Source organism: Globicephala melas, chromosome 7 (genome assembly GCF_963455315.2).
Source record: "Globicephala melas chromosome 7, mGloMel1.2, whole genome shotgun sequence".
Taxonomy (NCBI): Eukaryota; Metazoa; Chordata; class Mammalia; order Artiodactyla; family Delphinidae; genus Globicephala; species Globicephala melas.
In genome coordinates, this window is record NC_083320.1 from 65,311,553 (window position 1) to 65,338,800 (window position 27,248).

Consider the following 27,248-nt stretch of genomic DNA (forward strand, 5'->3'; position numbering starts at 1 on the left):
CTTTAACTTTTTGTATTAAAGTACTGAGAAAATTTAGATATTAAATTAGTGGAATATGAAACAAAAATTGTAAAAAGCAAGGAAATCATTATATATTAACATTGAACAATGAAATATAGCAAGCATTTTGTCATTTCAGAAGCAAAAGTAAGAAACAGTATTTCACTAAAAGGAAGAGGTGAATTTCTAATAGAAGTATTAAATAGTCTCTTGGATTGTTTGATAATCCAGTTAAAGAAGAGTGAATCATATAAATATGTTGGGGAAAAAATACTTAAATTTCTTGCTGGTTGGCCATGAAATACCCGAACACATGAGATAACATGAAATTCATTGTATATCACTACGTTGAGGACGTCGATGACAAAGTGGTTAGTGAGTGTTGTCAATTCAGAGTATATAAGATTAGCCGTTGAACAAGGACACGCAAATGCTCTGGTATCTTAAAGCTCAAATATGAAAGGAACTTGGTGGAGGTTTTCCCAAATCTGACAGCAATACTAAAAATGGACATGCCATTACCAAGACACATTCCAATTAGTTATACTAAAGGAAAGACTAAATTGCCTCTGTTTCCCTCATTAAAAAATTGTTACCCAGTGTAGAGATGGTCAGCCAGAATGAAGCCAAAAATGGAGGAAAAGTATTAAAAGAGGTGTACTAGGGAGTTAATTCATTAAATTTTGGAATTTATGGTGTTTGTGGTATTGGTTAGTTTTTTTTTTAATGGAAATACATTTAATTTCTGTATCTAATTTGTATTTGTAATTCGCATTTTTCCCTCAATCCTCCTGCTAAGAAATTGTATAGGCTACAGGATTAAATAACCTGGATCTGTCTCTGGGTCCCCAGAGAGGTAGGGGGGCCTAGATGGCATCCAAGTGTTCTCACTAAGAGAGTAGATAGGTAAAATGTCTGATAATATACATTGGAATATTAGAAGTAGTTAGAAGCACATATTAGATGTACTTATTGTAACACAGATGGATCTTATAATCATAGTGCTTAGTTTAAAATAAATAGAAATGGAATGAGGTGTATAACACAAAATTTATAAAAATTTAAGATACTTGCATCCAAGGTAATATTCAATTTTTAAGAAAACATAACACAAAGATGCACAGTAAACTCATTAGGATGGTTGCGTATGGATGAGAATGGGAATGGGAAGGGGCTGGAGTAAACAGGACTGGCATACCGGGCTGAATAAAGAAAAAAATAATAATAGAGGCTTTGCATGGCCAGTGGTGATGATGGGCATGATCTGGGGAGATTAACTCTCCAAACCTGAGGTTAAAACAAAAAATTTATGGAATGCAGTGATGGTTGATATTATACACAGTACAGCTAAATTATGATTTAATCTTTACAAGCTTTGTGCAAACTTTTAAAAAATTTAAGTTAGAATAGCCTGAGATTAGATAAATCCAGGAATAGACTCTAAAGAGCTTATGAAGTTATACATTTCAGAGTCCATGGAAGGACAAAGCGAGAGATGATTTTTTTTTTTTTTTTTTTGTGGTACGCGGGCCTCTCACCGCCGTGGCTTCTCCTGTTGCGGAGCACAGGCTCCAGAGGCGCAGGCTCAGCGGCCATGGCTCACGGGCCCCGCCGCTCCGCGGCATGTGGGATCTTTCCGGACCGGGACACGAACCCGTGTCCCATGAATCGGCAGGCGGACTCTCAACCACTGCGCCACCAGGGAAGCCCCAGAGATGATTTTTTTTATTGTTTAGAAAAGCTGAGTGTGGAGAAGACGATCAGGCTAGGGACAAACCTAAAAAATGACAAAGACAGCTCCTGGACCATAGTAGGCACTTAACAGTCTTACAAATAAAGAGTGCCAAGGCAGAGGACTTATCGGGGCTACAAGTCATAGTACAGACCACCCAATTCATCTTCCCTCCTTGACCAAAATCTTCCTTCCAGAGTCCAGGTCAGGTGCCTTTTCCATATATTCTCATTACTGTCATATGATAGATGGATTGCAATTGTTTGCCTTCCCATATTCCCCAATAGACTGTAGGTCCCAGAGGACAAGGACCAAGGCTGCCTATTTTGTATTTGTGTCCCCAGAACCTGGTATTGTGTCTGACACTTAGTAATCAGTTTAAAAATATTTGTTGAACAGTAAGTAAAATGGAATGGACATATTAAAGGAATATTAACATCATATGATTTCACACATGTAACAATTATTATTTGTGTAACCTATTGGGAGGTGATCTTAAAATCAGGATTACCTTCAGTTTGTCTTAATAATTTGACCAATAAGGAATTCGTAATATTTAGGTCTTCTTGCTTTAGTCTTTTGTAGCTTAATAAAGAAAAATCCCCAAAGCACATCCTGTTAATTCTGCTGACAGTTTATTGTGATGGCATTTAAAAATAAATTTTAATACAAATAATCATGTTGAAAATACTTTAACTGATGGCTGCTCATTTAAGATTCATTTTCTAATTTTCAGTTATTGAAGGCTCTTTCAAAATAAGGCTACTTTGAAAATAGTAATATTTATACAACAGTATGCACTAAGGTCTTCATGGACAGTGTTTTCTACATAACAGAGAAGAAAATTCCATCTTCTTTTTTTGAAACCTGAGAACAATTACCTTAATAATAAAACTCAAATGTTACAGGCTGAAATAAGTAAAAATTAAATAAGATTAAAGGAAATCTAGTTTGTATAATGATGGATTCAAGAAAATATATAAACTGGAATTCATTCATGCATTTTATTCTACATCGTCTTAAAATCCATGATATAGAATTATTATTGCTTTGTATAGTCATTCATTTTTGTAGAGTCAGTTTTTCTTTTTATATACACAGACACATACCCATTCCGATGTTCTTCATTTCTCTCTGTATTTCCACTCTTCTTCCCTTAGGATCTTTTCCTGCTGCCTAGGAACTTCCTTTAATGTTTAATGTATATTTTCATATGGTGATGAATTCTCTCAGTTTGTGTTTTCTGAAAAAAGTTTTTAAATTTCACATTCATCTTTTTAAACTTTCCATGAAGTACAATATACTTACAGAAAAGTACATATATCCTAAATATATAGTTCCATGAATTTCTCCAAACTAAACAAACCACTCAACCAGCAATGGGGTAAAAACACAGAACTGTTCACTCTAGAAGGATATTTTTATACCTTCTAATGTTCTGGATTGTCAGTGACCACGAGACTACAAAACCAAGTGGCACGTCTACTTTGTCCTAAGCACAATTACAGACTAAGGATACACTGCTCTCTAGGATCATATGATCTTAAAGATTCCTAGAGACACCTAATTCTAACAATCAGTCAAGTGAAGCTATATATTTATGGGCTATAGTTCAATGATGACACATATTAGTTCATCTAACCCATCTTGTAAGGGAAGGCTCCTTAGTACCAGCTAGATGTGAGGAATTACTAGGATATGCACAAGATAAATCCACAATGAAGATAGGCAATTAAATGGTAAAGTATACTATATTTAGTGACTACTGATGACATTGTAAGAAATTATATAAAGTTCAAAGCAAATTGAGGAAATAGAGGATTGCATATAGATTCATAAAGGCTGTCTTAATTCTAGTCTCCTTACTGCCTACTTAAGTGAAAAATTTTTGGTTAATTTTTAAATTTCAGGTAACGAAACAAATAATATGGCCATCACCTAAATCCCTAAACATAATGGATTACAACCACTGGTTTTACTGAACCGTGACCTGGCAAAGAGGAAGATAAAGCAACAGAGGTAGAACAATTGACAATTTGAAAATTCGTACAATTTTCAAAAATGATAAACTGATAGGAAGTGTTAGAGGTTCTGCCCAAATTAGAGCTAAAATTATGTATTTATTTTGATCAAAATTAGACAGATATATCAAGACAGCAAATTAAAAGATTAGTCAAAGGGTTTTTATAGACCTTTTATTGCATATTAAATGCAATGCCAAGCAGTATTTGAATATAACCCATGGTGCTTCCAGCCTGCACCTGAAGCTGGGAATCTTTAGTTATCTGAGGTCCCAGGCTAGAAGACTCCCTGGGATGTCATTTAAGCAAGATGTAGGATTCCCAAAGAGTAGCAATGTCATTATGATTAAATCTTAAGGATTTAAGATTTAAGTTCTGCCTATGTTTATTTTGGTACTGCTGTGCAGCCATAACGTCTGTCTTTCAGCAAAGCACACAGTAGCTGTGGTACACCTAGACAAATAATGATCAAGACAATTAGTCTTATATGCTCCCATAAAAAGGAAAGTATTACAAAGGAATGTCTTGTAAGGATCTTAGGTCCTTTTTGATAACTTCTAGGCTGTCTCAAAAGTAGGATGAGCACATATCGAAGTTTGCCCATAACAGTCCCAATTTATGTCTTGGTGTCTGATGTGATGTAGCATTTATTCTTGACAAAAAATCTTGCTTCACAACATAAATGCCATGGTCATCCTGCCATGAATGGAATAAAATTTGTACAGCCAGGGCATATCTGTCTATTGCCTTCCTCCAGTGATGTTATCAGGTGTTCACGTATCAGCAAAATGAACGTCTATTGAGAGGCCTTCTAATTACAATTCAGGGAGCAGCCAGGAATGGACTCAAACCTGGTTTAGTTACTGTTTTTTTCCCTATACTCTCCAGATTCAGTCCTCCAGCAGCTTTCACTTTCTTATCTAAATAGTAGAGCTACTGGATGATTAATGTACACTTCCTCTTATCTTTGAGTGTTTCAGCTTCATCTTCCTTGTCGCTGACAGATAGGATTTGTATGATCTAGGTATTCCTCTCATGTACTGCAGCTGGGTATAGGAAGGATCCAGGTGTTTCCTTTGGTGCCAAGATGTAGAGCAGAACTTCCAGACTCATCTGAAGTTCTGTAGTTCTGATAAAAGAGAGCTTATATCATAACAGTTCGTACTGGAAGTAAAGGTTGCCTCTCGCATCTCCTGATGATGACTTTCTCTTTTATCATGGGATTTTAGATTTTATGAGTAGAAAAATTGTAAAGGGGATGTCACTGAACATAGATGAGGGTTTTAAAATGCTATGGTGGCAACAGAGGACTTTCGTTATAAGAAATGGTTAATTAAGCGTATCCCTGACTATTATCAGGTGTTTAGAAGTCAGTAAAATGAGAATTTCTGAGATAGATTTCCTTCATCGCAGTGTTACCCCACAGTTTCTAAAGTAATACAGAAACCAAAAGAGAGCCTTTTATATCTTAACTGCATCATCATGACAGACATATAATAATGCATTAATATAACAACTTAAAAAATACTTGGTATGCTTAACACTACCGAGTGAGCTAAATTACCCTTATTCTAAAAGAAAACACATATGAATCCCTTATAGATGAATTTTTTAGCCTACTTAGTCATAATGATCTCAAGTATAATTAGGACTCAGACATTGTGACTCCAGTCTAATTCTATGTTTATAAGTTGTAAGCTTATTCCTTACCCAAGAGGGCACGTTTATAAAAATTACCCTCCCAAGCATAATAACTTAAAAATTGTTCAGCATTTCTAATGGATCTCCTGTTTATCAAAGCGATGCTGTTTTTTACTATGCAAAATATTTTTATGTATTAATTATAACCCATTTAAATTAAAGTAGCTCAGTTTTGTAGGTCTGTTATCACTTAGGTACATTGTAAATAACGGCAATGTATTTACTTGATAAAATAAAATTACCGATACATTGTTAACTTTACATAATATTAGTGTAATCTTACACCTGTGTTGTCTCTTTTTTTTTAAATGAACTTTTTATCTTGGAATTGTTTTAGGTTTATGAAAAATTATGCAGGTAGTACAGAGTTCCCATGTACTCCATACCCAGTTTCCCCTATTAATAACAATTTACATTTTTATGGTATATATCTTGCAATTAATGAAACCATAGTGGTACATTATTATTATTAAGTAATAATACTTTACTCAGATTGCCCTAGGTTTTCCCCACTGTCTTTTTTTCTCATCCAAGATCCTGCCCAGGATACCAGGATTACATTTAGCCATCATGTCTCCTTAGACATCTATAGGCTGTCACAGTTCCTCAGACTTGCCTTGTTTTTGATAACTGATGATTTGAAGGAGTACTGGTCAGGTATTTTGTAGAGTGTCCCTGACTTGGGGTTTTCTGATGTTTTTCTCATGATTAGGATCAAAGTTTTGAATTTTGGGGAGGACGACTATACAAGTAAAGCACCATTCTCATCATATATCAAGAGAACATATCATCAACATGAGTTATCACTGTTGATGTGAGGTATGATTTATTTTAAATTGCCCTTTAAAATGCTTGTGTATGGACTCCATGGTGCCTTGAGAAGGCTTTAAAAATGAATGGTACTCGAGGGCTTCCCTGGTGGCGCGGTGGCTGGGGGTCCGCCTGCCGATGCAGGGGATACAGGTTCGTGCCCCGGTCCGGGAAGATCCCACATGCCGCGGAGCCTGCGAGTCCAGGGCCTGTGCTCCGCAGCGGGAGGGGCCGCAGCAGTGAGAGGCCCGCGTACCGCAAAAAAAAAAAAAAAAATATGAATGGTACTCCAGCTAAAATTTTACCTGTGAGAAAATATCACTGTCTGTTTCCAGACGTGACATTTTCAAAGCAATTTTTCATTTGACAACAGTGAGATCAATATAACATCCTATTTTACTTTTTTTACATTTGCCCACTGTCTGAAATAATTTAGATTTGACCAAAGTTGATTCAGATTTTGGCAGATCTTCAAAATGGTTTATTGGATCTATTTTAATTTTATATAAATTTAAGTAAGCTATAGGTAAGAGACTCAGTGATGGAATATAAAACAGAGCCTGAGTTTATTATAGAATTATGAACATGTAATTATTCTCCTGTTCCTTGAAATGAGGAAATATCATATCTTTAATTGTCCAATCACAAAGAAATAAGAAATTCAAATATTACCTGATCTCTACAAGAAATGTTGAAACTTGTCAAATGAAACTAACTGTTAAAGTATTCCATAGGAAATATTTTAAGAGAATAATTCTAATTTTAAATATATATTACATGGGTAAGACAAAGTATGCTGATAATCATTACAAAAGCCCATTTCTTGTTACAAAATTATTTGGACATGATATACACATATCCTACATGAACCACAATAGAGTTGACACTCTGGCATTAATAAATCAATTGGGAACTGCCATTTAGAGTTCCAGTATTAGGCACCTGCCGTGGGGCTAAGGTAACAGAGGCCACTGGGACCTTTACCAGCATAAGATAATGGGCACAGACCACATTTTTTCCCTTTTCCACATTTAAGTAAAAACTGGTGTTGGGGTTCACTTCATTGATTTCTGGGAGATTCCCAGTTTGGACTGTAAACATCTAGGGAAACCCACACCCATCTCACTCTCAGAGATTATCCCTATGTGAGGGGCTTCATAGGACCCTGAGGACTAAAGGAATCCCCCAAAGCAGCTTTGTCATGGCTGCTGCTGATACATGACTACAAGAATACAGTTTTTGGAACAGTATGTTCAGAGCCATAGAAGGTACCCAGGGTCCCTAAAACTTTCTAGAGACTGATATTTCTTTGCTTGAAGGAAAGGATCATTCCTGTACTCTGTTCAGAGACTCCATTAATGATACTTAAATGCTTCTCAGAAGATGAACCAAGTGGTAGAATTCACTTCCTTTCGAGCCTGTACAGAAATACCACTTCAATTAAAAAAAAGAAAAAAAATCTTAATGATAACTCTTGAACCACATAATTTCATCTAAATAAAAAATTATCTCACAAATGTTGATATAAAGTTCAAGGCAGCAAAGGCAAAATAATGGGAATTTACTTAGACAAAGGAAACTCAGCAGCCGTCTAAATCTCTGAGCAATGAAGATTCATTCTGGGGATATTTGTAGTGTTTAACATTATGTTTTACAAAGTAACTGGTTCTGTTGTAAATGCTTCAGTGTCTTTTAGGCTCAGATAGGTTGCATAACTTGGATATACAAGATCACATAACTAGTAACTAGTAAACCCAGGATTCAAACTCTAGGATTTCTGGCTCCTGAACCTGCACTTGAATCATGTCTCTAAATCAAATCTCTGCTTGTGTTATACATATATGTGAACTATGTTTCTTGTTTAAAAGGCTAATAAATTTCTATAAATTGAAATATCCTCAAGTTTATTGTAATTAGTAGATCTTAATTACAAATGTATGATGTAAATGACCAAAGCGAGGAATTCAAATGGAAACATGAGACAAGTTAATAATATTAACGGCACCATATATGGTTACTATGTGTAAAATTCTCCTAAACACTTTATATACACTTAACCATGCCAACCCTAACCACTCTTGGAGGCAGTGATTATTAACGCCATTTTCAAACTAGGAAACTGAGGCTCAGAGAAATTAAGTCATCTGTAAAGGGTCAATACGTATAAAATGTGGAACATGGATTGTGTTGGGAAAGGTCAAGATGATGACTGATCTGTGAGCTACTGAAACCAGTTTGAGTTTTTCTGTATTGAATACAAGTGCACTTCATGGTATATATTATGAAGGATTTTGTCCATTTTACATTTTTGGAAATTGAGCCATATTTTCAATGTCTTGCAGAAACTCAAATTTGAAGAGAAACTGGAGAAACTTATGTAAAATGAAAAAAAAATTTTAAAGTGTGTACATTGCTAAATATTTAGCATTCATAAATTAATACATACCTTTAGTTCTTAAGCTGATAAACATGTTTCTTTTAATATCTTTGTCTTCTTTTTTTGCAGCGCTGTCATTTATTCCTAAAAGTTGAAAGATCAGCTTTTTTTAAATTGAGGAATAATTGACATATAACATTATATTAATTTCAGGTGTACAACATAATAATTTGATATTTGGGGTTCCTGTCTTAATAGAGATGAAGTAATAGGACATGAATGATGCTTAAAATGTTGAGAATTAAAAATAAAAATTAATATGGTGAAGAACTTGCTTTGTTTTTTTGTTGTCTTGGACTTTGTAGCCGGAAGGGAGCTAAGGGACCAAGGGTATTTTTGTTAGTCTCTCTCCCTTTTACCCTATTACACTCTCCTTTCCTGTTTGTTTATCATCTTCCTTCTCTCGTTCAACCTTTTTCATTTCCTCCTTTTTTCCCCTCATTCCAAATCTTCTTTCTTTAACTGAGCATAATATAGATTCAGAGTTCAAAAAATGTGTTGTTTTTATTGAATGGAATTTATGTTTATCTTTTCAATTTTAAAATGGAGACTTTAAACTGTCATATTTTACATTCCTACTGCATACTCTTCAAATAAAACAAAATCCAAAACTTTTGTGTGCTTTTAATTGCATTTGATTTATCTTATTGAATAATAAAACCTGGTCATTAATTTATATGTATTCATCTGCTGTTTTTGATTTAGTGCATTTGTTGCTTTAAAAATGGTTCTTAAAAGGGGAATCACATCAATATTTTATGCTTTTTTAAAGTAGATAAACTTAAACCCTCCCTCAAAAATTTTATTTCAGCATTACTTGGATAAGCCCTGGCAGCTGTAGTTTTTAAGTTATGCAGATGATACTTTTATACACCCAGGTTGGGAACCAAAACAGAGTATACCTTCATTCTGACATACATTTTTTGGCAGCAATAGGGGAAAATGACACTTAGCTGCCTTTTTTTTTTTTGGCTGCATTGGGTCTTTGTTGCTGTGTGCGGGCTCTCTCTAGTTGCAGCGAGAGGGGCTACTCTTCGTTGCGGCACGTGGGCTTCTCATTGCGGTGGCTTCTCTTGTTGTGGAGCATGGGCTGTAGGCGTGCGGGCTTCAGTAGTTGTGGCACGTGGGCTCAGTAGTTGTGGCGCGTGGGCTCTAGAGTGCAGGCTCAGTAGTTGCGGCTCCAGGGCTTAGCTGCTCTGCGACATGTGGGATCTTCCTGAAACAGGGATCGAACCCGTGTCCCTTGCATCGGCAGGCAGATTCTTAACCACTGCACCACCAGGGAAGTCCTTAGCTGCCTTTTTACTGTTACCTAAGTGAAAAGAGCTTTTAAAATAGTAGTATTTAAGAAAATAGTAGGGAATAAGACTCATTAATTTTATAATATGGGTTCTTGATATTGTTTAACATGATGCCAGTATCCATACCTAGTTATGGAAGAATTGGTGTGAGATTCAATGAAAATTGATACCATTGGAAATCATACATTCAGCAAGCCAACCATAGGTGTCACCTAATAAAGCTTTCTGTATTCATCTAAGCAAAGAAAGTAGAAGAGACATTCCTTACCCTGTGGGAGTTTGCAGTGTGACACCTTGGTCCCTTGAAAGGAAGATATTAATAAAATAAATTTCAGATTGTCTCCAGTTTACCCTAAAGAGAACAAAACAATGGATCTAATATATGGATTTTTTTCAAAATCTTGTCTTTCTTATTGGAATTCTAAATTTTCATTAGAATCGACCTTTTTAATTGAACCTCTTTTGTATTTTTCAGCTGATGACTCTTGATTAATTTTCTTCTATCTTTTTAAAATTATTATTTTCTCTTTTCCGTTTGCTGCTCCCTCTTTTGGAAGCTCAAATGAGACTGATGTTGGGACTCCCTGGATTATTCTATATCTCCTGAATTTTATTTTGAGCTTTCCTTTGCTCTTTTGCACTACTTTTTAGGAGAATTTTTTGACACAAATCCAAAGTATACAACTCCATTAATTTTTACATATGTACGTACCCATGTGACCATCACACAGATCAAGATACAGAACATTTCCACACCTTAGAATGCTCACTTATGCCCCTTCCTGGTAAACTACCCTTGAAAGGTAACTAAAATTCTGACTTCTAGTTCTTTTCAGCAAACATTCTATTGAAATTTTTATTTTGACCATCATGCCTCTAATTATTAGGAATTTTTGTTGTTTTGATACCTCTTTTTTTTTTTTTTGGCAGCCTATTCTTTTCTGTAATAGATTCTCTATCCTCTCAGGTTTCTCTGGGAATACTAATTTTAAACTCTTAATATGCCCCTATGTTTGCTTTTTCCTTTCTTCTAGAGTTAGGAGTTTGGTCTGTTCGTCTTAGTCCTTCAGTTTCATGTTTGGTAGTCTTTGATTACCAATTTATCCTTAATTATCTATTAATAGTTATAAATGAAAGGCTATGCTGTTGTTGGTCAGGATTTCTCCTGCCTTTATGTAGGCCTGTTTTCCAAACAAATACTCCCTTGAAAGAGAGGGATGACGGCAAGCTCTCTGTGTGTGTCTGGTGTGTTGATAGGCTGGCTTCCTTTTAGGACGTATGGGCAAGAAGAAGAGTCCACCTTTCCCCAGTCTCCACTCTGCTTTCAGCTAAAATGGAAATGGACACCCTAGGGGTCTTATCTCAGTTAATTCAGAGATTAACTTTTTGGTTTTAGCCTGGGGATAAATTCTGCTGCTTTATACTTGAATATAGAGGGAGTAGTGGGAAATGTGACCTGCAAGTTGTTAAATCGACAATCCCTGGGCTAGTCAGCTTGTTTTCTGACATACTTGCCCTGTGTGCCAACTCTGTGACTTCTGTGCTGGGAAGAAGTGTTTCTTTCTCTGTTCTGACATTCTCAGATGAGTGTTTTAGGCTGTGCCTTCTGCTCTGATCTCTTCACTGGGGTAACCCCATCTGCTATCTCTTCTTCAGATTTGTGAAAGCTGTTTAGTGTCTTTTTTGGTGTTCAATGATGTCATGAAACTGTTCCCTACTGTGCATCTTTGTTTTCAGTGCAGTGGGAATTTGGAAGCCAAGGGGTGGTAAACACATGGGTCAAAACCATTGTCATGAACTGGAAGCTGACATTGCTTTGACTGGAAAAGATGTATGAGATAAAAATAGGTAGATGATAGACACAGAGAGAGAGAGAGAGAGAGAGAGAGGGAGAGAGAAATGCATACATACATAGATAATAGCTAGAAAATAAGAGTTCAGAATAAATATTTTCATACCTATTATAAATGTAAGAAATCCTAGATACAAGGATAATACCTTCAGTTTTTATTTTCAGAAGTTAAGTATCTTCTATTATGAGATTAATGGTAGGTCGGCAAAATAGTCATGAGAACACAAAAATATTGTCTTCATGTGCAATATTGTGATCTTACTCTGAAGAAGACGCAGTCATAGTGATATTAATAAGTGGAAACATAGTAATTTTCAGAATTGTAAACTAAACATGGAAAGAATAAACAGAGGCTGATTTCATTAAATATATTAAATCCGGTCAAATAAATTTAAGTGCTTCTTTTTAAAGTACCTTTTTTTGGATAAAAAAGCATGACATTTTTACTGTTAAAATTTGAAAAATAAGTATAAATAAATTAATAAAAATAACTCATAAGCCCTCAGCTAGGAATGACCTTCATTAAATATATAGTGTATTTAATTTCAGAGTTTCTTTCTATACATTTTTAAAAATTAAGATGAATATAAATATATGTTTGTGTACATGTACCCTGTATTCTATTAATTATCCTTTATAAGATTTTTTAAATTTATTAAATAGTCTTTAAAAGCACTCTTGAAATGCCACTCAGTTTTTCATTGTATGTTTATTTTCATTTAATGAAACCCTGACTGTTAGACTTTTGGATTGATTACAATTTTTGAATATTATAAAAACATTGCAGTAAACATCTTCATAAATGTTTGAGGACATCTGAGATTATTGCTTTTGGTTACATTCCTAGAAGGGAGGTTATTTGGCCATAAAAATGAATCAACATATTTGAGGCTTTTGATAGATATTGCAAAATTACCCTCAAAATTTGGTACACATTATTTTTTCCCATCATCCCGACAGGAGGCAGTGATCTCCCCTCTACCTTCCAAACTAGAGGATGATTATGGAATCTGACCGGAGTCTCTTCAACTTAACTTTTCAAGGCCCTGACGTTAAGCAGGTGCTTAGTGTCTTCCTTCAATTTAGCCTGAGGAAAATATGTCCCAGTGGTACCACTGACTTGAATCACCCACCATCCCTGCTATTTCCATATACTATAGTGGCTCAGAAACTGTATATTGAGAATGTGCATGAGCAAGGAGAAGAAAAAGAGGGAAAAAGAGAATAAGAATATTGAAAGAGTGGAGCTGGTGACTGGACATCTGAGTTCATGACATCTACTTACCTGGATTTCTGTCAAATAATTCTTGAAAGAGGTGACACCTTCATTTGAATGTAAGATGTACAAAAATACCAGTTCTTCAGCCATCTCTTCCCGCAGGAGACCATGTATGTGTACACTGAAAGTCAGTTGACACAAGTAACCCCTCCTCGCCTTTGTGATTTCCAAAAGTGTTGAGGAATCTCCTAAGCCCAAGTGGCAACTACACTCACCGCCTTGCTTCTCAGATTGATTTGTGACCACAGTTTTAAAACCTGTACCAGGCTTGGCCTTCAAGGGCTAGAACTAGACCTTAGCTTCTCCTGAATTAATCTTACACCAAGAGCAATCCCATGTTTATACTGAGACTACAGAGACTTATACAGTGAATGGTGTTGAGTATGTGCATTTGTTTCCATTTTCCTAAACCTCTCTTCTCAGCTCAGGGCAATTTTCACAGATTTCATGATTCAATTTTTTTAGAAAGCATTTATAATAATTTTATTGAGGTGTAGCTCACATACCATAAAAATCATCCTTTAAAGTGTAAAGTCAGTAGTTTATAGCATATTCACAGAGTTGTGCAATCATTGCCATTATCTAATTTTAGAACTTTTTATCGCCTCCCCAAGAAACTTCATTCCTATTAACCATTAACCCCATAACCATTAATGATCTCTCCTCACTACCCCCTCCCCCCAGCGTCTGGCAATAGCAATGTACTTTTTGTCTCTGAGGGTATGCCTGTTCTGGGCATTTCATACAGATGGAATCATCCAGTATGTGACCTTTTGGGTCTGGCCACCTTCACGGGGTTTTCAGGGTTCATCCATGTTGTAACATGTATCTGTATTTTATTTATTTTTATTGTCGTATTCCGTTGTGTGGATACGCCCCATTTTGTCAGTCGACAGACATTTGGATTGTTTCCACTTTTTGGCTATTAAGAGTAATGCTGCTATGAACACTCAGGTACAAGTTTGGCGGGGACATGTTTTCAATTCTATTGAGTACTTACCTAGTAGTGGAATGCTGAGTCATGATTCATTCTTTCATGAGTCACTCTATCCTGCTTTTGAATGTGCACATGCAGTGTCCCTTATTTTTCACTACATTCTTCGAAATTCTTCTCAACTTTCGTTTCCATCAAAATATATACCTCTTCTTACTGGTTTGAATTTATAGAAATAACAGAATAAATAATCTTAGTCAAATACTTTAAAACCCAGGGCAAACCAGCAGACACATAGTCAATTAACTATATGAATTTTGTTCAAAAGCAACAATTTTAGCTGCTTGTGGCCAGCAGAATGGACTGACTTTGCTCTTCTTTTTCATAATTATAAAATTCCATAATTCTGAACCCATAGGTAGAGATGTGTTCTTATTTCCAAATATGCCATTGCATGGCTTTCAGCAAATTTTCTCCCATGAACTATTGCTATATATCTACTATTTATAAGATGTTTTGAGTTCTCCATGTTTGGAGAGGCTCCTAAAAGAGTCCTGGAATTTATGTCAGTAATGTTTGAAATTTTGTACTTAAATCGCAGGAACTCGCCACTTCCTATTACCTATGGTACCCTCTCTCCTGGCACATGCCTATATCTCTTTCTCTGTGTCTACATCAGGGTATAAAGGAAGGCTGTGAGTTATTTAAGCTGATTGTATTCTCCTGTAGTATGGCCAAATCAGGCTTGTCTTTGCTATATGATTTGGTATGATTGGTATTCCTTTTTAGAATGTAAGGTCCTTAATGACAAAAACTGTGTTTTCTCCTTACTCTCACAGCTTTAAATATCTGATATAGGAACATGCCCAGATTAACTATTTGGTAAAAACATTTTAAATGAATATGGGTTAGCAGATTTAAAAAGAAATATGTTGATACATACCATGGCAAAAACCAGACTCATTTATGTGATAAAAACATAAAAATGCATTTTTTCAGAAAAGCTAAATTTGCATTATAATCCTTTCTATAATTTTACATTGCAAAGTGAGTTTCTGTTGTTTTTAAGCTGGTTTTCCACCTTAAAAAAATACATAGATTTCTGATAAGGGTTATTCTTATACCATACCCAAATAACTAAGGGGAAAAGTCATCCATTTTGCTCTAAACATAATTGAAGTAAATTTTGTTTGACATGGGAATAGGAGAAATCTGTTAAAGAATAATTAGTTTCAGCTTCTTTTCACTACTTTTTCTGAATCTATATAACCTGTGTTGTCACTATTGTGATTTGCTTAATTTTTATGTTTCGCATTGGAAAATAAAAGAACAGACCGTGGCTTCTCTTAGCTTATCCTCCCTCTGTGTGTCATGATATCACTTAATATACAACCTTTCAAGTTGTTCACAGTGGGTTGACATACTAGAAGTTGGTGTGTCCCAACTCTCAGGCAATCCTAATGCAGAAGGACTCATTTTTATTTTCCAGTGGAGGAATTATGAAGTTATCTTGACTCATTGAAATAATAAGTCTCTTATTTTTAAAATAGGAAGTTATTTTTTATGCTCTTTTATTTAGAACATTCCAAAATAATTATATATAGAAGTTTGCATTTTTTATTTTGTATTTTTCTTTCCTGTAGTTCTTGTAATGTTTTGTATACACATGTAAGTTAATTAGGGAAGTCATAATTTGAATGCCTATTATAGTGTTTTCACTTTTTAAATTGAATCTATCCCAAACCTTTCCCAAATTCCTTTTATCTTCTTTGTTCTTCTGAAACATTTGCCTAAATTGTTTTTAATTCAAAATGGAAATATATTTTTTTCGGATTCATAAAGGTATATGTATTTATTGTAAGAAAATCTAAATGTGTAAAATAGAGTAAAACAATCTTCCACCACCTCACTTCACAGAGATGAGTTTCCTCAAGAAAGAGAAGCAGAGGGTGTGAGTATATTAATGAGATGTCAGACAGAAGAGGATCAGGTGACGAGAGAGGCAAGAAGGGAACCTGGAGAGTGGTGCTGTCAGAAGCACTGTCATAAAGATTTTTAAACAAGGAAAGTTGAATTGAATTGCACTAAGAGTAAATACAGATGAAAAATAAAGGGAATTAAACATATTTTTCATTAAGTTATCACTTTAAGATCTGTGAAGTGTTAAGTTCAAATTCTTAAATAAAGATCATTAGAGAGCATGGAAAATAAGTCATGTACGTAGTAGTCACTTAATAAGTGCTCATTCAACATGATGATAATTCTGTGAACACAGTGCTTCTTGTAGTTGAAACCAAAATCTGTTTTATTATTACTATTACTATTATTATTTTTTTCAAGTGCCGTCCCTGGCTGGCAACCACTTAAGGCTTTGTTTGTTTCTACTTAGGCCTCTTATGTAAGGAGCTGAAGGGGAAATAAAATATACAGGATGAAAAGATGGCAATGTTGCCTCCCCCAGGACCTCAGAGCTTTGTCTACTTCACAAAACAGTCTCTTGCCCTCATTGAACAACGTATTGCTGAAGGAAAAACAAAGGAACCCAAAGAAGAAAAGAAAGACGATGACAAAGAAGGGCCAAAGCCAAGCAGTGACTTGGAAGCCGGCAAACAGCTGCCCTTCATCTATGGGGACATCCCTCAGGGCATGGTTTCGGAGCCCCTGGAGGACCTGGACCCTTACTATGCAGACAAAAAAGTGAGTTTATTGTGCCTGCAATGGCGTGGTCTCTGTTTACCTCTTTTGTACAGAAAGATATTTTAAATTGAGATTAAGTGGAATTTGGTGAAAAGCCACGTCATGACAAAAATGTTTAGTTAAATACATATGTAGGCTCTTTCAGAATATGTACTTTTACTAATTTTTCATCAAAACTGGTTCTGTCACTGGCATACTATTTTGATTTTTTTTAATTTAATAGCGTTCCGTATAATGTTCTGCCTTTTGGGACATAACATAAGTGCATCCTGGTAGGAACAAAATAATTGTCAGTTTGAGAAGTAAGACCTGGGGATATGTCCAGAATGCATTTGCACGGAGGTGACAGGTGAATCCATGGGAATATATAAAATCACTCAACTAATAATGGGATTTAGAGAGCCACTCATTTAGGGGGTTGGAGAGAAAGAGCCTGAGATGGTCAGAGAGGCAAGAGATTATAATCAGAAAAAAAAAAGGGAAGAGAGTATCTCATAAAATTATCCAGAAAGTTGAGGCTGGAGAAAGGCTATTGGAATGAACAAGGAGGATGAGTTGGTAACTTTTTGGAAGCAGTTTGTGTTAGGTGATGGAAATAAAAGCAAGATAGTGGTGGATAGCAAGTAAAAAGAGGAAGTGGGTGGCAGTTGATGCATGCTGAAAAATTTGAGAAATTTCCACCAGAAAGATGGTCACTTGAGGCAATGAATAAATTGAAAACGTTTTCAATGTAGGGTATAAATAGCACGTTTGAAAGTGGAGAAAAATTATTCTCAGAGAAAAATACAGAGGGTCGAGTAAGTAGCTAGTTGCTGATGTTAACAGACAAGGGATAAACCACAGGTCAGCTTGTATTTGCATTAGAAAAATGGAGTGAAGCCTTACTGTGTGAGCCCTGAAGGGCAAATAGGAGGATGAATTTGAGTCCTGATATGTTGAAGTAAAGGTAGGCACATCTGAGGAAATGCATGTTAAATCATATCAATATTTTCCATACTACAGGAGTGGAAATTGTCCTTTGCGAGTCAATCTTGAGAGCAGCAGAGCTGAGAAGGTGTTGATTGCATTAAGGGGAGAGTTTGAAACACTGCTACAAAGGTTATTCTACCAAGAAAATGAGAAGGGGATTACAGTCATTTCTGAGACAGTAGCAGATACAACCAGATTGAACTTGACAAAGAGGAGACAGTAAAGGATTAGATCAGCAGGTTCCATAACTTTCTCCAACAATGCTTTGCTGCATGGCAACTGCAGAGTTATCTTTAAGAGGTCAAGAAAGGCAGGATAAAGTCCATTAAAAAGAACTATTTTGACTTAAGATGTAAATAAAAGAGATTATTTATTGATAACACATCTAGCAAATAAAATAAAGGGCACTGAAATGTCTTAAGAAATAGAAATAGAAAATGTGATGAAGTTAATTTTGATGGTAGAAACACATCTTCTTTGGGATAGTTGCTCTGAATAGCAATATGTAATATTTTGCTTCACATTAAAGCCAGCATCTCAGCAAGCTGACAGCACAGAAGGAGAAAGCAGAATACCTGAGAAGCCTTTGAGATACTACCCAGCATTCCAATTAACCAATCAGTATTCTGACACAGGAAGGAAGAATGTTAACATGTATTCTGGATCTCTGCGTCAGGCACTAGACTTTTTATACAAATTAACACACATATTTACTATAACTTGGTAAGACAGGAAGTAACAAAGGACCTGGGGAAAATAAGTAACTTACAAAATGCTACATGCTAGTAAGTTTTGTCACAAATTTTTTAGTTCAAGTTGATTTGACTCCCTACTGAAATATTCTGTTGTGTAACATCTCTTAGTTTAATTTCTGTTGTATAGCAATCACCATGCTCACAGCTTTACAAAAATGAATGGAAGAATGAATGGGTAAATAATGAAACCGGCAATATAGAAAGTACTTTCTCATTTTACTTACTACTTCATCCTGAAAAATGCCTGGCTTTTCATGGATACCTCCTGCATTTCCCATTTCTCAAGGGGGCCTGGATGTTACTTAACCAGGAACCCCTGAAGGAGGAAAGGAATCTTTCTGAAATAAATCCCAATTCAGAGATATAAACTAATATTGGCTTAAAATGACTTGGGAGGTAAGGAGAAAATGTTTGTATTTGGATGGAGGATTAACTAATGGAATCATTTTAGGTATGTGGTAGACAACTTTAATGGAGAATATTTAGGGGTGGGTCTCCAATCCCTCACCTTGGCCCCAGCTCCTTTCAAATATGACGCCAACCACATTAAAAGCCTAACGCACATCTGCATCAGTGTACTTGGGTAGAGCTAGGTCAAACGAAGTGATCTATTTTTCACAGTCCTCTATTAACAGATGAATAAATATCCACAGGGATTACCGAGTCTTTTTATTTTAATTTTTTGGTTTCGAGCTTTAAATGATCAGCTTTTTGTGCCATGTCCTAACCCTTCAATCATTCTTGATTAAAGTAGTTTTGACTTCCATTTGCAACTTCAGGATTGACTTCTGTGTGGATTGATTTCTTAATGTTTCGGGTTATTCACACTCATTGACAAGAACTTTATTTCTGCTACATTACAATCACTGCTTGGATTAAAAATCTAAATGACTCCTGATTTGACCTGGGTTCAGATTTTAACTTATATTTGAGTGTAGTTATCAATGCTTTATTTAAAAAAAGGACACTTAATAAACTAATGATAGAAGTTAGGGCTTCATTTTCATGTGTGATGAATATATTAAGTGCTTCTGAAAAGTTTTATGCAGTGCCTTTATTATAGATGAAAGTTTGTGTCTTTAAGAAAGAATAAATTACCAATCACCCTCTGCTATGGGTATTAAGAGGACAGGTACAATGTCTTATTATCTTCATATCATTGGTGCCTTATATGTTGCCCAAAATATCAGCAGCTGTTCCTACCATTTACTAAGAATTTACAATACACCAGAACTTAAAAGCTTCACAGACATGAAGTGCTAGCTCTCAAGTTGTGAAATGGTAGATCAGGTATTTAGAATCCTATCTGTCCAACTCCAACGCTTATACTCTTTAAGTACCTTAATTCTCTAATTTTATGTTCAATAAATTATTAAATAAATGAGCAATATTAAAAACAATTTATTCAAACCTTGACATCTATGCATTTCCTAGTAGGATTTTAGACTTTGCTAAAGAGACTCATTCTGCTACCCAAAATTTCATAGGCATATCTGTTTTTCCCACCTGTAATTAACTCCTGCTTGTTTATAAACCTAGACAATCCTAAAGAAGTTTTTAATGAAAATGAAAATTGGGAATCTGAATTTAAAAATAGTAAACCGGTTCTTTTTTTTTTAATATCAAGTACAAGGTAACTTGATCTTGCCAAGTTGAGGCGGTAATATGATCTTCACATTGGCTCAGATGACCTCTGGTTCATGAAGTCCCCTGATTATTCTGACAGACATGTGACCACGCCCCCTCTTTACTCTCATGCTCTGCCATTTGTATTTCTCTGTATGCTACCTGTCACATCTTGCCTTGTATTAGAGTTATTGTGTTCTTATCACTTTTCTAGGAAGCTCCTTGAATGCAAAACTCATGCCTCATTTATGTTCAAATCCCTTTCATTGCCTCTTATGCCATAGTTGCTCACTGCACAATTGTAGAATATAATGGCTGAATGAATTTTAAAAAGCAGTGTATTGAGATTTAAGAAGATAATAGTTGTACTCAAAGGTGAGATATTAATTTTAAAACTAATTTTCAATGTAGAAGTGAACTTTATGTTAAATTATGTTTAATTTACTATATATAACTGGTATAGTACAAGGGACCAGGAATATAAAAGGGCATCTGAAAATAATAGATTCTGTTTGTTTTCTTGGGGGCTCTGCCACATACAAAAGCAAGATTACCCGAAGTTACATCTCCAGTTTGGTGAAAAATATTTATTACCAAAAGCTCCCTTATAAACTTATATAAAATTCAGAATCAACAACAAAAAGACCAAATTAGTGTCTTCTAGATAACACAAGGAATTCGTTTGCCAACCACAGAAAAATAAGACAAGGATTTGAACTTGGTCTTTCTGATATCCAAGCCAACTCCTTCGGTTGTTTTAATGTTTTGTTGTTATTGCTGTTTGTTTGTTTGGGTTTCAAATTTTTCAACTAAATACCAAAGACATGGAAACTGTCACTCATATGCAATGGTTACATAACATATTTCTTAAATGTTTGGTTCTATTCGTATTATTTTAAAAAATTGCCATGGATAGTAGCAAGCAAGTCCTTTATGTTCTTTTATTTTAGCTGTTATTGGTATTAACATCTAAAATAGGAAAATCATACTGAGTAGTAGGATTCTTTCAACTCTAATATTCCTTAAATTTATGAAAATATTTTTGAAAACTCATATTTTGGTACATTTGCTACTAAACCTGACAATAGCCAAGAAGTATTAAAATTCTCTCAGTGATATGATAAAAATCAAGGATAGCTAGTATCTATTTGGTTTGCATAAAATGCAATGTAATGAAAGAACTAAGTTGTATTTTAAAATATTTACGGTGGCCACAAGTTATTGTTACTGATTTGGGTGTTGAAGGGATATGAAAAAGTGAAAACTGTATTTTGAAAGCTCTAAATAATACATGCTCATAAATGGCTCACTTCTTACTTTACTGATGAAATGGACAATGGACTTGGAGTTCATTGGCCAACATGACGTGAAGAGCTGCATCAATGGTATTGGAACCACATTGCTTGAGTCTGATGGCAGTGTTTCTTTAATATGACCCTACCACATGGAGAGGTAAATTGCAGATATTAATCTACTACATTGAAATTTTGGAGTCTCGATTCATACTGTTTTCTTTTTACTCCTGCAGACTTTCATAGTTTTGAACAAAGGGAAAGCAATCTTCCGTTTCAATGCCACACCTGCTTTGTACATCCTCTCTCCTTTCAGTCCTCTCAGAAGAATATCTATTAAGATTTTAGTACACTCATATCCTTTTTAAAATGCTTACTTACAATGGTTCTTTAAAATGCAGTTTTTTGTTATTTTTTTTAAAATATAGATTTTAGCCCTTTTGTACCTGAAAAGACTCTGGTTTACCAATCTCAATATAATTTGGTGTAGATCTGTGAGTAGATTGGGAGAATGGCAATTTTAGTATTTTAGGAAAAATTGCTTTTGTCTATTACTCCCTTGTTCAAAGAGATTTTTTTTAAGTCTATAGACGTGCTTAGAATTTTTTTCTAAGGAAAAATTGTTAGCATTTCAACAAATGTCTTTATCAAATACTCAAAGTTCCTACCGTGGTCTTTTATCATATTCCTTGACTCTAAGCTACCGCATTCAGCATGCTTATCATGTGCACTATTCTGACGAATTGCATATTTATGACCATGAGTAACCCTCCAGATTGGACCAAGAATGTAGAGTAAGTGGGTTTAAGTACATTTTAATATAGTCTTAGTATGGTCATTTTTATCCTTTCCTTTTTATACCAGGAAGTTATTGCATCTATAAATATTGTGGTGTTTATCTTCCCATGTTACATAGTTGCTTTTCTTTCAATTATTTTTCTCTCCCCTACAATATTAAACTGCTAATATTAGAATAGAATAATACGTGCTACAGTCTTTTCTAGAAAAAAGACCTTATCAGATGCCCTGCTTTGTTCTTAGACATGCCACATATATCTTGTCCTTGGGTATATTTCTGATAGGAACAATGCAGGAATTTTCTAGGCAGATCTAATACCTGTGTTCTTAGTAATTTTTAAATACCTCTACTTTCTGAGAGTGTTTCTGATATGTACATTTTAAGATTTTCTGGAAGGACCTTTACTGTAGTTTATTCTAATAGTTAGAATGGGTCCATAAACCAACAGCCATACTCCAACAGATGCCTTCCTTTGGTTGATCAGAAAAAATTAATTATAAAGATTCACATGGTATTGTATTCTTTTCACACTTAATATCCCAATGGATTCTTGTGCCTAGGTACACTTTTACTGGAATCTATACTTTTGAATCACTTGTAAAAATCCTTGCAAGAGGCTTCTGTGTAGGAGAATTCACTTTCCTTCGTGACCCTTGGAACTGGCTTGATTTTATTGTCATTGTTTTTGCGTAAGTACTTTCAGTTTTTTGAAATGCCAAACTCATGAAAGTCTCAGACAGCACAGTATTCCAGTAAGAACAGACTTTTGGGGTTTGACTTTTCCTGCATATAATGGTTGCATTTAAAGGATACTGTATGAAAGTTAGTCATCAAAAAATATTAATATTTTTTCAGATAGAGCATTTTCTACTCAAAAGTGTGTGACATCATTAAGATAGATGGTCTTCCTCCATGCTCAGTACTTGGATAGATAATATATGTAGTGCCAGTTAGGGTCACACTTTTTCCAAGTTCTTATTTAAAATCTGGTAAAACCTATAAGAAAAAACTCAGGCATTTATTATAAGTACGGTGCTCTTTTTTTAAATTAACCTATATTATTCAAAAGCTAATAAGTATATTAAAATATAGAAATAAATCTTTTTATAAGGGCTGTCACTGCATACTAAACCTAACATCAATGCATTGTGTATGCATTACATAGGCATCCACAGTTTATTTTCAAGGGAAAAGTATCACATTAAGATATAATTTTAATTTATTCATATTGCTGCTCTTTTCCTAAATATATTTGTCAGAAACACTTCTTTATTTTTTAAATCTCAAACCTATATACAGTATTTTCCCTCTGTCATTTTGAATTGTAAAAGTAATACGTGTTCATTGGAGGGATTTAGACAATACAGAAGGGTCTTGGGATTTCTAGTCTCCAATTCCCGCACACGTGCCCCACCTCTTTGTCCTTCAGGCTGGCTCTTTTTGTGGTCATATAAGACTGCTGTAGTGCCACCCACCACCTGCTAAGACAACACTGTGTCAAAGAAGGCTGCATCTTCTCAGGGGTCTCCTTTTTTAAATTTATGTGCCATAAACTTTACCATTTTTAAAGTATAAAATTCAGTGTTTTGTAGTATGTTCACAAAGTTGTGCAACCATCATCACTTTCTAATTCCAGAATATTTTCGTCACCCCAGAGAGCAGTCACTTCTATTCCCTTCTCCCCCCACCGCCAGTCCCTGGAAACCACTCAGCTGTGTTCTGTCTCTGTGGATTTGCCTATTCTAGACATTTCACGTGAATGGAATCATACAATATATGACCTTTTTGTGTCTGGCTTCTTTGAATTGGCATACAGTTGTCTAGGTTTGCTGCTGGTATTTTATAGAATATTAAATATCTATATTACCATAATATTGAAGTTTAGTAATTGAAGCATTTAATTGTTTAGTTAGGCATTTATGTGTATGAAACCATTTTAATAATACGTTTGTATTTTGCTCACATCAAATGACTCAAATCAAATCAAATTAAATTAGTAATGATAGAAGCAAAAGACTTGCAGAACTGTAAATTTAAATAAGAGGTTCCAAGCGTAGGAAACACCTTGACTAAAGGCACAGGTAAGTATCATAGACTCTATCTAAATTCTGAATAACTCTGATTTAATTCTACAGGTATTTAACAGAATTTGTAAATCTAGGCAATGTTTCAGCTCTTCGAACTTTCAGAGTGTTGAGAGCTTTGAAAACTATTTCTGTAATCCCAGGTAAGAAGTAATTGGTGTGAAGCATTAGGCCACTCATAACTCCAACTATTTTGGGAGTTGTTCTTTGTTTGTGTGTGTGTGTTGTTACCGTGTTTGTGTATAAACTCCCCTATTACAGATATGTGACAGAGTTTGTGGACCTGGGCAATGTCTCAGCGTTGAGAACATTCAGAGTTCTCCGAGCTTTGAAAACAATTTCAGTCATTCCAGGTGAGAGTGGGGTTAAACACCGGGGCCGACTTTGATCTTTTGAAGGAAAAACAAGAAAAACTTTCTCTTACGCAATTTTAATTACATTTGATCTCTTACGTTTTTCACAATCGTTATTAAAAGTCAGCCTTTGAGTTTAATCAGTTGCATGAGTCTTAGGCGATGAAGATGACCATTTGGTTCACATCTCAACTTGAAATTTTCCCTCCTGTCTAACAGTTCATTTTCCATTTTGCTTATCCAGGAATGAAAATTTCAATTTGTTTTATTGCTTTTCATATGGTTAAGAAAAGAGATACAAAATATCAGCATGGGGAGGATTGCATGACATAATGTTTTTTTCTTTCCTCAACAAACCATTTCTTAACTGAAATTTAGTAAGTTGTCACTGTGTGCTGCAATTCAGCCTCTTTTCTGTTTTGGTGTCGTTATAAAGAGATGTTTTGTCTGACAAACATTCACTGAATTGACACTTTTTAAAAATTATTTTTTCAAGTGAGTGTGGATATGGTTTGAGCAACCAAATTATTCATTTTGACAGTTTGGTTATTCTCTGGAAATATTTCAAGTTTTTAACCACTTGCTGTAATATACAGAAACAAAATATATAAAACAGCAAGTCCACCCTTTTGAGCTGGTAGACTTTTTTCCAACTAGGTTATTTAAGATCATTGGTTTGATAAAATGCATGCATTTCTAGGAAAGCTTGTGTTTTGTTTTCGTTTCTCATTCAGAGGCTTTATTTCATTTTGAACACCTATTTCTCCTCCCCGTATTCAGGCCTGAAGACCATCGTAGGGGCCCTGATCCAGTCTGTGAAGAAGCTTTCTGACGTCATGATCCTGACTGTGTTCTGTCTGAGCGTGTTTGCACTGATTGGACTGCAGCTCTTTATGGGCAACCTGAAGCAAAAATGTGTGCGGACCCTGCTTGAAAATAATGAAACAATAGAAAGCATATTGAATACTCTCGATGAAGAAGACTATGGAAGTAAGAATGCCCTTGTAGTTATTAATAGGTTGAAATAAGGCTAAGAGCATTGTTCTCTTCTGGCAATGGAATGTTGCTTTCATTTTAATTGTTTCAAAATCACTCAAATATAGAGAAAGTTGCTGCAATGTGAATTTGGATCATGTTATATTTTCATAAATTTCCCTGGATCTAAGCTTTCTAGCGGTTCTGGTATTAAGAACATGGGATAGTTGCATAATTCTCAATTTCTGTAAGATAAAAAAGAATAAGTTTGCTCTAGAAAAATAAATTTAGCTATGAATTAATGATATTGACCATTAAATTTCATAAGTTATATATTTATATACTGTAGTTTTATTGAGTAATTTATACTTATGTTTATTTTATAGTATAATTTATTATATAGTAATATAATTATATTTTTACCCTTGTATTTTTCTTATAACATTGTACAGTCATGTTAATATGTTATAATGATAATATTATCACATATTAAAATGTTTGTCTCAATAGTATTTCTAAAGATTTGTATAAGCAGAACAGTTTATTCAGCTTTATCAGCACTATCCTCATACTATAACCAATGATGAGTTTTACAGCTCTTTCTAATGGCTGCCCTCAATCTAGCTAATGACCATCATAGTTTAATTCATCAGAACTAGTTCTGTAGATACCATTTACGATGATCTGTACACACAGTCTCAGAAGTCTACTTAATTCACAAGTGTATTTTAGAGTATCCTACAGAAAGCATAAACGGCATGTTTTCTAAATAGTTATCCCCTAACACAGTTTCTCTCACCAGAGCTGATGAGTTTGGGTGAGAATGAAATCTAGCAAGATTGTAATTTCTGTCTAACACCTGCAGTGTGTCTGTAAGATGTTGCCCACGTGAACCCATAAACCTTAATAATTAGATCCAGAGGTAAGGTGGACATGCAAGTGCCTTTGATAGAAGGAGATCAGGGAGTAAAGGTCAGGTGTTAATTCTCCTTAAATAATAAAGAGTCGTATACATCATTATTTTTTTTTTTACTTTACTCAATGTGTTTTTTCCTACTCACTGAGTAATATAAAGGCAAATAAAACCTAGCTAATATAGTAAAAGACTGTAAATAAAGAAAACTGAAAAAAAGGAAGCCTAAAACAAGAAAACTGAAGGGTTTCAAAGTAAAATTTTTAATGTATATTTTTTTTACTACCAGCATTTGATGAGGAATGTAGCATATTTTCCTTTGCTTTTCTTTAATTTATTTTTTCAGCTTCTGATTTTTATTAATATGATCTTAAATTTTATTTCTAGTTTCCAAAGGATTTTATTTCTTAATTTATATACCATGCAAGTTATAGAGCTTACAGGTAATTGCTGACATTTGTACTTTGTTTTATGAATCAGTTTACATACAGCACTTACTTAAACTTGACTTTTTTTTAACTAGGATCATTACCAGTCCTTTTATTCTGAATCTTGGTCTCATTCCTGAGTTCATACGTTGAGTGATTTTTTTTTTTTTTGACTTTCTGGAATTGCTTCAAGCAATTTTTTTCAAAAGGCGTAGAAAAAGCTCTTGGATCTTGCAGTATATCTTCATATTGGGTTCACACATGAGTGAATGACAGCTTAGCTAACAATG

General features: G+C 34.7%; 1 protein-coding gene and 1 long non-coding RNA gene across 5 annotated transcripts in view; one reads left to right on the plus strand and one right to left on the minus strand.

Annotated features, from left to right (window-relative positions):
- Positions 1-2,371: 2,371 nt before the first annotated feature.
- LOC132597611 (uncharacterized) overlaps positions 2,372-27,248 on the minus strand; it is a 32,864-nt gene continuing 7,987 nt past the window's right edge. Inside the window, exons 3-5 of the long non-coding RNA XR_009564612.1 lie at positions 14,134-14,283; positions 8,711-10,354; positions 2,372-2,975 (exon numbers count right to left, since the gene is read on the minus strand). This is a non-coding gene — a long non-coding RNA (uncharacterized lncRNA). The remainder of the gene's footprint in view (positions 2,976-8,710; positions 10,355-14,133; positions 14,284-27,248) is intronic.
- SCN9A (sodium voltage-gated channel alpha subunit 9) overlaps positions 16,493-27,248 on the plus strand; it is an 86,424-nt gene continuing 75,668 nt past the window's right edge. For 3 of the 4 annotated variants that reach the window (XM_060302328.1, XM_030852545.2, XM_060302329.1), the window contains exons 1-6: positions 16,493-16,764; positions 21,643-21,761; positions 22,111-22,200; positions 22,766-22,894; positions 24,341-24,432; positions 25,423-25,632. In XM_060302328.1, coding sequence (XP_060158311.1) covers positions 16,507-16,764; positions 21,643-21,761; positions 22,111-22,200; positions 22,766-22,894; positions 24,341-24,432; positions 25,423-25,632 — 898 coding nt within the window. In that variant the 5' untranslated portion in view covers positions 16,493-16,506. Of the gene's footprint in view, positions 16,765-21,642; positions 21,762-22,110; positions 22,201-22,765; positions 22,895-24,340; positions 24,433-24,550; positions 24,643-25,422; positions 25,633-27,248 lie in introns of all 4 variants that reach the window. The other variant, XM_060302330.1, reaches the window with a different exon arrangement.